This window comes from Erpetoichthys calabaricus, chromosome 11, assembly GCF_900747795.2.
Source record: "Erpetoichthys calabaricus chromosome 11, fErpCal1.3, whole genome shotgun sequence".
Taxonomy (NCBI): domain Eukaryota; kingdom Metazoa; phylum Chordata; class Cladistia; order Polypteriformes; family Polypteridae; genus Erpetoichthys; species Erpetoichthys calabaricus.
Window position 1 is genome coordinate 98,288,046 of NC_041404.2, and position 14,199 is coordinate 98,302,244.

A 14,199-nucleotide genomic window follows, 5' to 3' on the forward strand; every position below is an offset into this window, starting at 1 on the left:
TTTCTGATTGTCTGGATTGAGGTATTTTTGACCATTCTTCCATACAAAGTCTCCCCAGTTCAGTTAAATTTGATGGCTGGCGAGCATGGACAGCTTGCTGCAAATCATCCCAGATTTTCGATGATATTCAAGTCAGGGGACTGTGATGGCCATTCCAGGACATTGTACGTCTCCCTCTGCATGAATGCCTTTGTAAATTTCAAACTGTGTTTTGGGTCATTGTCTTGTTGGAATATCCAACACCTGCGTAACTTTAACTTTGTGACTGATGTTTGAACATTATCCTTAAGAATTTGTTGATATTGGGTTGAATTTAACCGACCCTCAACTTTAACAAGGGCCCCAGTCCCTGAACTAGCCACACAGCTCCACACCATAATGGAACCTCCACCAAATTTAACAGTAGGTAGCAGGTGTTTTTCTTGGAATGCGGTGTTCTTCCACCATGCAAAGCACATTTTATTATGAACAAATGACAATTTTTCTCTCATCAGTCCAAAGCACTTTGTTCCAAAATGAATCTGGCTTGTCTAAATGAGCATTTGCATACAACAAGCGACTGTTTGTGGCGTGAGTACAGAAAGGGCTTCTTTCTCATCATCCTGCCATACAGATGTTCTTTGTGCAAATTGCGATGAACTGTAGAACGATGTACAGATACACCATCTGCAGCAAGATATTTTTGCAGGTCTTTGGAAGTGATCTGTGGGTTGTCTGTAGCCATTCTCACAATCCTGCGCATATGCTGCTCCTATATTTTTCTTGGCCTGCCAGACCTGGGTTTAACAGCAACAGTGCCTATGGCCTTCCATTTCCTGATTGTATCCCTTACAGTTGAAACTGACAGTTTAAACCTCTGAGATAGCTTTTTGTAGCCTTCCCCTAAACCATAATACTGAACAATCTTTGTTTTCAGATCTTTTGAGAGTTGCTTTGAGGATCCTATGCTGTCACTCTTCAGAGGAGAGTCAAAGGGAAGCACAACTTGCAACTGACCACCTTAAATACCTTTTCTCGTGATTGGACACACCTGTCTATGAAGATCCAACCAATTTGCTGTTGCAAGTAGTATTGAGCAGTTACATGCATTCCAATAAGCAAAATTACAAGGGTACCCAAATTTTTGCACAGCCAGTTTTTCACATTTGATTTAATTTCATATAACTAAATACTGCTTCACTAAAAATCTTTGTTCATAAAACACCCCAGTACTCAGATGCTCCTAGGAAATGAAAGACATACCACTTTTTGTTTAAAGTAGAGTCAATTATTATGCAGGCTGAGAGGGGTTCCCAAACTTTTTCATATGACTATATAACTGGCGTTCGAAGGCATTGACTGATTATATGACTGTCTCACCAGTTTTCAGCAAAGTTTCATATTTTCAAAGTATTACAAGTTTGTCACATTCTGACAGCCCAAGGTCCTGTACAAATGCTTTCTGGATATGGGGAGCTTAGACTCAGTCTTGGCCACATCTTTTTTCCACCTTTATCTATTCAGTTGTGGTATAAAAAAAAAAAAAAAAGACATCGGACAGACAAACAGCTTTTCTGTTTGGCAGTCCCAAACACCCATTTTGCATTCCTTCCTTGTGGTACTTGTGTATAAGTAGTCCCTGGTTGTCAGCTCTTGTACACGAGCTGCCCCTATCAATCCAAAGAAAAAAAAAATCAGCCCTGTTTAAGATAGAGTCATAAAGGACATTAAAATACATGACTGGTGATATGGGAGTGTGCTGCAACTGTTCTCAACCCAGAAAAATTATATCGATGAAGGCTACAGCTGAATATTGTTGGAATATGCAGTAGAAATCAAACATGTTAAATAAAGAAATAAAGTTCCCTCTGCTATAGGACAAGTCTGAACGCTTCCTCTTCAGCATGGTGCAGCAAGAGTAAACAAGGATGCAATGAACAGTTTTCCTCCTGCCTGATTACATACTCAGAGGTTATATCAGACTTGTCCTACTGTAGTAGAGGACAAGTTTCTTTCTTTAATTAAAATGTTTGATTTTCTATTGGCAAAAGGTCTCAGCCAAAAGTAATGCTATAAATTAGCAAGGTGAAAGTCCTGTTAAGATAAGGAATTGATCATTAGAATAGGGTATATTTATTTATTTATAAAGCACTTTAAAAACAACATCAAGGCTGACCAAAGTGCTGTACAATAAAACCCAACATATCAGACACACAATAACCAAAGGGTAAAAGAAACACAAATGCATAAGAGCTGAAGAAATTCATAATAAAAAGTACACAAATAGTCAACATATTGTACTGGGTTAAAGGCCAGGGAGTAAAAGTGTGTTTTTTTAAAATCGAATTTAAAGACAGCAAGTGAAGGAGCCTGCCTAACGTGCAACTGCAAATCGTTCCAGAGTTTTGGAATACGTAAAAGCATCTGGTCTGCTGACCTGAGAGAGCAAGATGTTACATAAGGGGGCAGCAGTTCCAACAAATAAAATGGGGCACAACCATTAAAGGATTTAAAAACAAATACAAGGATCTTAAAATGGATTTGAAAACTAACTGGAAGCCAGTGAAGGGAAGCCAAAATTTGGGTAACATGCTCATGCTTGCTTGCACCAGTTAAAAATCGAGCAGCGGCATTTTGCCACTGGGGTTAACTCTTGGAGACTTCTTGTCAAGTGACTCTTGGAGTCGGTTCAAGTAGTTTTAAGTGGAGAGTGCTTCATGCACATACTAGGACTGGTAGGACAGCACAAGCCCAGTAAATATGTGAATAGTTTGCAACCAGTGGGACTTGAAGGACAGGCCATAGGATGGCATAAGGCCACAGGTAGAATAGATAAGCGAAGTGTGATTTAAGGTCATTAGTTTTAGTTTAATGGTTTAAGTGGGGTTGTAGGACAGCTTAAGCCCACAGGTAGAATAGTATAGGCTTTACCTAGAAAGGTATGTGTTAATTTCATTAATAGTAAAATAACTGCATAAGGAAATATAACTGGTCCATGTATAAAGAAACTGTTCTATCTTCTAAGACATCATGTTAAGAGATATTAATAGATGTGTTTCAACATAATTTTTGCTGATCTAAGTGAATTTGAAACAAGTTAAGGGACTTTATGTGGGAAGGGGAAAAATATATTCTATATGAATGACCCTGCCAGCTTTAGACAAAGTAAAATATAAATTTCTTTTGTAAATGATGTAATAAACTCTAAGATTGTACATATATGAACAATATCTGTAATTGGGAAAGGGAATGTGGAGCCTAACTGTTCTAGTTAATTTTGATTCCATTTCTAGTTTAATTAGGAATTTACCAGTCCACAGTGTGCAATTCTTCCTTGACTTCTACTTGCTGTTGACTGAGAGATGTTCTCAGGAGGACAATGGTGTTATATTACCATCTATTAGAAAAGAGGGCCAGAATGCCTTCCCAGGATCCAGTTCAAGACTTAAATAAGAAAGGGAAGTAAAATCCTTTCCAAATTTTCTTTCATTTCTATAGGAACCTCCAACGAATATGGATCTTTAACTAATATCCTCCAAGTCACTTTGCTTTCTTTTTTCTTATGTTTGCCACACCTGGATGTACTTTATGTGTGTTCTCTATAATATTTGTCTCTTATCAGTTCTAACATTAATGGGACTGGATTCACCCCACATTCAATCTAAGGGGAGAAAAGTTGGTTTTAAGATTATACTCACAACAGCAAATATGTGCCAATAGTTTGACTATTTTGAGACAACTGAGGATTTACTTTTACCGTTAAAACTAAGATATAGATATAAGCAGAGACTGGATAAAATGACCATCGGTTTTACTGCTAGCATTATAATTGATACAGGGTACCCCCAATGTAACAGGCCTAACAACTCATGAGATATTAGCTTTGGGATCCATAAGTACCTTTCAGCAATTACAGATGTAGTACTGCAATACTGACTAACATCGAGCAAAACTTTTAAGTGTTTGTACGAACAGGTAGAAACTGTTTTTCCTAGCACATCTGAAATAACAACACTTGAATCTGAAAATGGAGATTGGGCTGCAGTAACAGTCTCCAGACGAACAAATCGTCTGACTACCAAGGGGAAACCAGCCTTGCCAGAGGACGATTAAGCCACATATAAGACCATCGACCAAATGACTACAAGTCAATGTACAATCCAAGGGATCACAGGTCCCTGTTGCTAAAAACTCAACTGTGTTGGTGATAGTTGATGCTGAGAGATCACTGTAGGTCCAGCATCATAAAGGGCAGCCTGCATGGCAACCAAACCAGAGCCCTATTCATCAAATCAAGACTTTTATGTATTGATATCGATTGCTTTGGGGTACTACAACCCAAGACCTGACTTTCATATTAAATTTCCACTACAGAAGAAATTTTGTCACAATCTAATATCTGTTTTTCTGTATCAACATCTTACAAAGAGAATTTTAATTGTAAAGTGATTGCTGATAGAGGAGGAAACATCATTTACCTGCAGGCACAGCAAGGCGAATGAGCTCTTTTCATAAGTAACATGGATTGATTGAATATTTGTAACTACTGTTTTATTAACACTAGAATCCCTGATACCTACAAAAAACAGTCATAATTCTGGGCGACCTTAAATTCCTTCGCACCTCTCCCTTAGCATCTTTTATTTTGCAAATGTGTCTATCAGCACAAGCAGCCTGCTATCTCATTCCCCCACCGCTGTAGCTCAAGTCTGTTTATCTGGGTGTGAGGTGCCTAAAAAATATATTGTTATTAGGAACACATGCATTTCATGTGTGTTCCGTGCCTACAAAGATCTGGGTAAATGTAGGATGACAGGAAATGCAAGGCAAGAAATGTTGAACACATGGCTAAAACAAACTTTTTTCATGTTACAGTACTAATGACAAAATTTTGACATGAAGTGTATAATGTGAAGTCCAAATATAAAATAAACACTTTCACAAAAAGGTACATGTATAACAAAACAAGTTCACTTTTATTCAAGAATAAAACTAAAGAAAATTAAATTGGGTTAGGGTATGATGCTGACATGACCACCTGGGTGGTGTAGTGGTAAGAACTGCTGACTCATAATCAAAAGGTTGTGGGGTCTATTCTGGGCCCTTCCTAGATTTACCATTTTGCTCTTACTGGTACTATTATAGAATAAAAAAATAAATTTGATTTGAGTCTGTATCAGCCGGTGTAAATTTATGGCACTTGTAAAGGTTAGTGTTTTTTCTTTTATTCAGTTTTATTCTCTCAGTCACGTTCATGCTTTCCCACAATCTGACACTGCTGTTTTCAAATAAACATGTGCTATAACACCTGCATCAATAGACAGTTCAGTGCGCAAGCAACTCTCCACGCTAGTGTTTAGATCTGGTAGCGCCTTTGTCCAGTCTGATAGTGGTCATGGGACACTGTATCTTTGATTGCCGGTACAACAAATAGTTCTGAGTAGGCATCAAGCACAGCAGCAACTGTCACCGCTGCTCTTGTGAAAAGAATTGAAATAAATGGAAAGATTGGGAGAGGCAAATTCATTTAATCACATGAATGTCACTGAGAGAATAAAACTGAATAATAAAAAAAGCGCTAACTTTTACAAGTAGCCAAAATTTACATCGAGTTTTACAGACTCAAATTAAATGTACGTTTTTATTATTATTACAGTAATAACAGCAGCTCACTACTCAGAACGCGGAGTGCCTGGACTCGAATAGGCAACCTTTTAACTATGAGGCAGCAGTTCTTACCTCTGCACCATCTAAGAATACATATCAGCTTTCTGTCGATTAACATTCAAGTGTTTGTTTGATATTTGGACTAAAGTCTTCACACATTATACACCTCATGTTATTATTAGTTTAACATGGAAAAAGTTTCTGCTTTAGCTATGTGTTCAACATTTCTTGCCTCACATTTCCTGTCATCCTACATTTACCCAGATCATCGTGGACATGGAACACACATGAAATGCATGTGTTCCAAATAACGATATACTGTATGATTTACCCTATACAACTCCAGGCACCTCACACGCAGATGAACAGCGTTGGAGATGGGGTAATGGGATGGGATAGTAGGCTGCTTGCTACTTGTGCTGATCAACATATTTACTAAAGAAAAAATGCTGATGGAGAGGTGCGAAAGAATTTAAGGTGGCCCAGGATTACAAGTTTTTTTGAAGACTTCAGGGATTCTAGTGTTAAAACCAATCTGAAAAGTTGAGGCTATTTATTTTTTGTTTAATATGTCTCCAGAAATTAAATCTGTGCCACGTATAACTGAAAAAAAAAACATACAAATCAATTACATTATGTAATGTAGTAGTCTAAAAGGCCAGGCCTTAAAACATGTCAGGCAAAAAGTTAAATAAAAGTCATCCTGATTACCAATGACTAATCTCTGAATTCAACCAAGAAGTGTTGGTAATTGTAGTCTATGGTCCCATTCACCCAATGTTTATGGAAAAATGGTGCCCACTGATGATTAAACAAAGATATCAGGTGTTATTTTCAATGGCAAAATGAAATGATTGAACCAAACTGATTATCTAAAACAGAAATGGATGTAAAAGGAATCAAAGCAAGTGAAGGACAACCAAACTAAAAAGGCGAGGGTGAATAAAATTTGATCTCATACCAGTTTTACCTTCATATCATCAGCTGGCTGTGATACCCACCTTTGCCCGGGAAATTTCACAAGACAATGGGCAGCAGTTATTGTGCCATTAATCAGGTGTACCAGAAGTACTACGTAACTACGTATTTTTCTGTATACAATATTTGTAATTTTTTTAAAGCAAAAGCTGATAGTATTTGCAGGGAGTGTGTTGTGGTGGTCAAAGCTTTGAACCTTGGACTTCATATCCTAAGGCTGTGGATTCAAATCCTGCTACTGACACTGTGTGGCCATGAGCAAATCAGTTCACCTGCCAGTGCTCCAATTTCAAAAAAATAAAAAAAATGTAACCAACTGCATCTGAAATGTTGTAAGCCACCTTAGATAAAGGCATTGGTCAAATAACAAGCAATAATAATTATTAGGTCACTGAAGCCACTTCAAGAACACATTCTCGCCATTAGATCATTTCCTGCTGTTTTTCATTGTGACTTGGCTTTTGTTGATGGTCACTGCAAAACACAATTTTACAGGAAAGTGTATTCTTTTTTAATCGAATTGGGTCATGAGTTGGAATAATGTGAAATTCAAGTATATATTGCAGTGAATCACTGTAGTGGGCATAAGGAAATTAATACAGCATAGAGAGTTATTGTAGTCTGTGCCAATAGCCTGTGTATTGTAAATCAAAACACTGGAAAACTAATGAGCTCAGAACTAGCAATATTAAGTAATATTTAAGGGGAAGACCGCTACCACTAGTGCACGCTGCAAATGTCTCTGTAACCTGCTCCTATGTCCTGGAGCACATTATTAGTGTGTCTGCCCCCCATTTTGCAGTTTCATTTGCTTACATAGTTCACTCAAGTACAGCATTTCTTCTTCGAACTTGGCCAGACTTTTTTCCATTTCATAACATGATGACGTCTATTTTGCCCCTTCTTCAGTACACCGCCCAACCTATTGGCTAGTGGTAATATTCGTGTGGCATGTCAGTTACTTCTGCTCCGCTTTTGTTTACATAAAACCCCTTCTCAACGCAGACTATACATGTAGTACTGTATACAAGTACATTTATTGACAATTAAAAAAAACATGCCAGTTAAATTTTTCTGCAAAGTGCCTAATAAGACTGTACATAATCTGGAAGCTTAGCATAAAATTTTATTGTGGTGACTCTGGAATATACAAGCATGCAAGCCTTGTTAAAGCCCTGGATAAAACTGTACACAAATAGTGTACTGACATTGCATACAGAAAATATTAACAAAAAATGCATATTTGGGAACCCATCTTAGCCCAGGATGGAGGTGAACAGCTGTAGACATTGCGGCAAAACTAAATTTTCTTACATTTTATAGATGTGTAACATATATACGCACAGTATTTTTCTAATGCAAAAGTAATGTTAACTACACCACATAAATTAACTTTATTTTTCATCTTTGAAATGACTCATTACATACTGAGTAGTATGGAAGACAAGTTCTGCAACTCTTCAAGCCACAACTTATGTAAACAATATTTTTTAGGTCTTTTCATGAATTTTACAAATACAATATATTTTCTTATAGAGTTAACCACTAGCTGAATAACATTTAAAAGTGGTTAGGTTTAACCCATCAACAGAGGGAGCCCAAGCTAACTTGCCTTCCACTGTCCAATAAGAAAGTCTAATATGAAATGGTTTTGAATACCTGCAGATGTGCTAACATACTACCCCCTATGTCATGGGTTTCTACAGTAGTGGCTTAAATGCTTTTGATCACTGGTGCTGACAACAAGATTGTGGTCTTTTTTTTATTGTTATTTTTGAGATCTAATAGCCAATTCTGAGAATGAGAACATAAAGGATGACATATGAAAAAAAAATGTCAAGGGTGATTCTCCTCATTGTGATTTTTAAAGGAGATTCACTAGCACTGAATGAGAAGTACTGCATAGTTTAAGAAATCTGATGTTGCAAAAACATGACACAAAATTGGAAACGAATGAAATACAACCAATCACGCAAATATGATAGGCTTCTTTTAGAGAAATAAAGGAAATCGGAGAGCAGAAAAATGATTTTATATGGAGACAATAACCTGCATATGATGACATAAGAAAATAGTCCAGTTTGTTTAGGTATGTATAGAAAACAAAACAGCAGCAAATGAACAAACAATACTGGTTCTTTTACTTAAAGAATTCAAATGCTCTTCAGAGTGGGGAGGAAAATGTCAAGGGCAAACCACTTTAATCAGCAGGGCTTATTCGATTTTTTAATCGTTTCAATTAATATTAGTTATCAAAATGCTTTCCATAATTCTGCGACTGAAGCAATGGGATAATTAACTTTTAATACATATTTATTATCCTACTAATAATGTTACAAGGTTCATTTTTTAAAAAACAAATACCTGATCTGGTGGAAAGTTATGCAGAAGCTGACGAATGTTATTGTTATACTGGCACTGCCAGTGATTCCTGGCCCAGGCAACGCAGTCCTCCCAATTCTTGGGACAATCATTGACCAGACTCTTATAAACTGCCTCCAGTACTTCAAGAGGCTGTGCTCCAGGCAACTTCAAGGTGCGTTCTAAGAATTTCGGGTCTCTGTGACAAAGAACAGAGGATTGTTACATGACATAACACAAACATCAAAATTCATACTGGTAAGTCAAACTAATCAGTCTAAAAATGGTTACTTAAGGATAATACTAATGTAATTTTCCACTTTAAATCCTTTCAAGTTTCTGAAATCTAAAAGGAATAAAATATGATGAGAAATACACATTTAATTTGTATGTTGCTATAAAAAGTGAAAAATGACACTTAACACAAGTTACATACTGCCAATGTATGACCTGAAACCACATACAACTGACATCACATTTTAAAGAAAATTATGGCTGGAGACAAATTAAACGGTGATTTATTATATATTTGGTGATAACGGTGACATATATATATATATATATATATATATTTAAAAATAATGCAGACTGTAACAATCTTGCAGTCTTGTATGTATATTATCATCTCAGAACATTTCTGGTGTGCTCCGTAAAAGCAACCAGCAGTTTAATCATGAAAATTCCATAGTATTATTTGTTTGTCATTTAATGTTTGTTTTTGTTAACTATATTTTCATCTTGCATCATTCTTATTGTAACAATGTTGTAGTGGTAATAGAATTAAATCAACCTAATAATAATATTAATATAATTGACTTTTTTTTACATTGTCAAAAATTCTGCATGTAAAAACTTATTACACCACCATAAAAAAAAAAAATCTGTCATGCTTTACGTGAGTTTCATTGACTTTTATAGCACCACTGTGAGTGTGGGACGTGACTGGTGTGTTAATAAATGACAAAACGATTGCATAATGAAGGGATTGTGTTAAAAAATGCTTTAGTTGCCTCACATTTTTATGCAATCGTTTTGTTCATCCCACTGAATTAAAGCTGAAAGTCTGCACTTCAACTGCATCCAAGTTGTTTCATTTAAAATTCATTGTGGTAATGTACAGAACCAAAATTAGAAAAAAGTTGTGTTTGTCCAAATATTTATGGACCTAACTATATGCTCCACTGGTCTGCAGAATGCTTGTACATCTGGTTCTGTTATCGGTATCTCAGATCACAAGCTGATTGAATTTACTTTTGCTTATCCCCTGCCTAAAATAAGTCCAAAATCTAAAATAACATCATAATATCAAGGATATAGATCAGTTATCCTTTTCTACGTCTCTTGGTGCTTCCTGTCTCCATGATGTTTCTGGGTTGTCTTTCCCTATGAAGATTTTAGATCACAAATTTTGGATCATTATGCACCTATTAAATCCTTGAGTGTTCCTACTACCCGGACCTCTCCATGGTTTACAACAGAATTGCATACCATGAAACAAACTGGTCATTGCTTGGAAAGGCTCTGGAAGAAGACTGGTCTGGCTGTTCACGTCCTGGCTTACACTGAACACCAGAAGGAATACAGATGTGCCTTATCGACTGCACATTCAAAATACTATTCTACCCTCATTGACTTTGGTACTGGTCGACCTAGATCTCTTTTTAATACAATTAACAGACTGTTAACCTGCCGTTAAAAATCCTTATTCCTCTGTTGAGCACCGTAATCTATTTTTGGACTATTTTCAGTCAATAATTATGACCACATATCAAGGTTTCTCTACCAACCATTCGACCATTTCTACTTCTAAATCTTTAGTTTATTTATCTAAAGTTAACCCCACTACATCAACTTGTATTGCCACTTAGACCCTGCCCCTATATTACTGATTATGGCTTGTACTGAAACTTTCCGCTCCCATTTCTCACTTTATCAACCCACACCTGTGTTGCTCCCAGCAATTTAAAAACTGGTGCTGTAACTCCTGTTTTAAAAAAAAACTGGCTTAGATCTGTTACAGATAAAATTTTAATGCCCAACCTCTAATCTTCCATTTATGGTTAAGAAAGACCCTGCCCCTACATTACTGATTATGGCTTGTACTGAAACTTTCCGCTCCCATTTCTCACTTTATCAACCCACACCTGTGTTGCTCCCAGCAATTTAAAAACTGGTGCTGTAACTCCCGTTTTAAAAAAAACTGGCTTAGATCTGTTACAGATAAAATTTTAATGCCCAACCTCTAATCTTCCATTTATGGTTAAGAAAAGGTTGCTGCTCAATGATTATTTAAACTTGCATGAGTTGCTTGAGCCTTTTCATTCTGGATTCAGAGCCCTAAAAAAAGCACTGAAACGGCTTTACTTAAGGTAACCAATGACTTACTTATAACTGCAGATTCTGGGATGGCCACTATTCTAGTTCTCCTTGACTTAAGCGCAGCATTTGATACCATGACATTTTCCTGTCCCGACTTTCAGCTATTGGTATCTCTGGTGCTCCACTTTCTTGGTTCACATCATACCTCAGTGATCGCAAGCATTATGTCTTCATTAGGGAACACAAATCTTCTACTACTTCACTCACACAAAGTATCCCTCAAGAGTCGGTTCTAGGTCCAATTCTCCTTAATATCTATACGCTCCAATTAGGTGAGATTATTCGTCGGTATGGTCTAAGATTCCACTGCTATGCTGATGACACACAACTTTATATAAGCATTGATGTAAATGCAACATCTTCACCAGTTGCACTGAATTTTTTACAACTTAATCCTGATAAAACAGAATGTGTTTATTGAATTTATTGAATGGCATAGCATTTTTCGGATCTTGCTTGTACTCTGCTCTGCCTGCATTTTCAGTAACATGCACCGTAACACCGCTCTGTCTGCATTTTCAGTATCATGCACCATAATGCGGAGTACAGGCAAGATCTGGCATCGTGTTTTCAAATAATGATGTGCGTATGCGAGAGTGGGAGAGACGGATTTAATCTCATTCAAGTGGTTACTGGAATATAAGAAACACTTTCGCAAAGCTATAACGAAACAAGTGTGCTTTTATTCATGAATAAAGCTGAATAACAAAAAATTCAAGTGACAACAAGATACTAAGAAGACATGATTCACCACCGTTTGTGTGTCTGGTTCTACCCCTTCAGTGATATCTTTTACAGTTTGAAAAAACTACACCAGCTGTTACAGACTGAAATCAAAGACTTCTTTTTGGCGCATACACTGTCAGCATGGCGCTGTCAGATCTAAACATTAGAGTGGCAAATTGCTGAAGTGACTATAGCTGCAGGTGGAAGTCCCATCTTACTTATGGTGCCAAGCAGAGTTGCGCTGCGTTACAGCAGTCTATTAGCCGGCAAAAGCTCTGTGAAGAAGCTGTCTGTTGCTACAGTACTGATTGAATAAAACTCAATAATAAAAAAACAAGTGCTAACTTTTACAAGTATCCAAAATTTACACCGGTGGTTCAGACTCAAATCAAATGTTATGTTTTTATTATATTGTAGAAAATAATAATAATAGCAGCTTACTACTCAAAACACAGAGCGCCCAGTCTCAAACCCGGGACCTTCGGGTTACAATGCAGCAGTTCTTACCTCTACACCACTCAAGAATACTTGCAAACACCCTTTCGATTGACAGCTTAAGATTTTAACTCATTGACAGCCACAAGTAAATCGAATGCTTTTTTTTCCCCCTTTGGTTATATTCTTGAAAAAAAAAAACTAAATGTTTATTTGATATTTGGACTAAAGTCTTCACACATTATACACTTCTCGTCATTATTAGAATAAAATGGAAAATGTTTCTGCTTTAGGTACAAGTGCATCCGGAAAGTATTCACAGCGCATCACTTTTTCCACATTTTGTCATGTTACAGCCTTATTCCAAAATGGATTAATTTTTTTCCTCAGAATTCTACACACAACACCCCATAATGACAACGTGAAAAAAGTTTACTAGAGGTTTTTGCAAATTTATTAAAAATAAAAAAACTGAGAAATCACATGTACATAAGTACTCACAGCCTTTGCTCAATACTTTTGTCAATGCACCTTTGGCAGCAATTACAGCCTCAAGTCTTTTTGAATATGATGCCAGAAGCTTGGCACACCTATCCTTGGCCAGTTTCGCCCATTCCTCTTTGCAGCACCTCTCAAGCTCCATCAGGTTGGATGGGAAGCGTCGGTGCACAGCCATTTTAAGATCTCTCCAGAGATGCTCAATCGGATTCAAGCCTGGGCTCTGGCTGGGCCACTCAAGGACATTCACAGAGTTGTCCTGAAGCCACTCCTTTGATATCTTGGCTGTGTGCTTAGGGTTGTTGTCCTGCTGACAGATGAACCATCGCCCCGGTCTGAGGTCAAGAGCGCTCTGGAGCAGGTTTTCATCCAGGATGTCTCTATACATTGCTGAAGTCATCTTTCCCTTTATCCTGACTAGCCTCCCAGTCCCTGCCGCTGAAAAACATCCCCACAGCATGATGCTGCCACCACCATGCTTCACTGTAGGGATGGTATTGGCCTGGTGATGAGCGGTGCCTGGTTTCCTCCTAACGTGACGCCTGGCATTCACACCGAAGAGTTCAATCTTTGTCTCATCAGACAACTGAGAATTTTCTTTCTCATGGTCTGAAAGTCCTTCAGGTGCTTTTTGGCAAACTCCAGGCGGGCTGCCATGTGCCTTTTACTAAGGAGTGGCTTCCGTCTGGCCACTCTACCATACAGGCCTGATTGGTAGATTGCTGCAGAGATGGTTGTCCTTCTGGAAGGTTCTCCTCTTTCCACAGAGGACCTCTGGAGCTCTGACAGAGTGACCATGGGGTTCTTGGTTACCTCCCTGACTAAGGCCCTTCTCCCCTGATCGCTCAGTTTAGATGGCCGGCCAGCTCTAGGAAGAGTCCTGGTGGTTTCGAACTTCTTCCACTTACAGATGATGGAGGCCACTGTGCTCATTGGGACCTTCAAAGCAGCAGAAATTTTTCTCTAACCTTCCCCAGATTTGTGTCTCGAGACAATCCTGTTTCGGAGGTCTACAGACAATTCCTATGACTTCATGCTTGGTTTGTGCTCTGACATGAGCTGTCAATTGTGGAATCTTATATAGACAGGTGTGCGCCTTTCCAAATCATGTCCAATCAACTGAATTTACCACAGGTGGACTCCAATTAAGCTGCAAAAACGTCTCAAGGACGATCA

At 37.7% G+C, this 14,199-nt stretch overlaps 1 protein-coding gene across 1 annotated transcript in view; it reads right to left on the reverse strand.

The window, feature by feature from the left end:
* uba1 (ubiquitin-like modifier activating enzyme 1) overlaps positions 1-14,199 on the reverse strand; it is a 331,255-nt gene that overhangs the window by 69,578 nt on the left and 247,478 nt on the right. Inside the window, 1 exon segment of the mRNA XM_051933534.1 lies at positions 8,989-9,184. Coding sequence (XP_051789494.1) covers positions 8,989-9,184 — 196 coding nt within the window.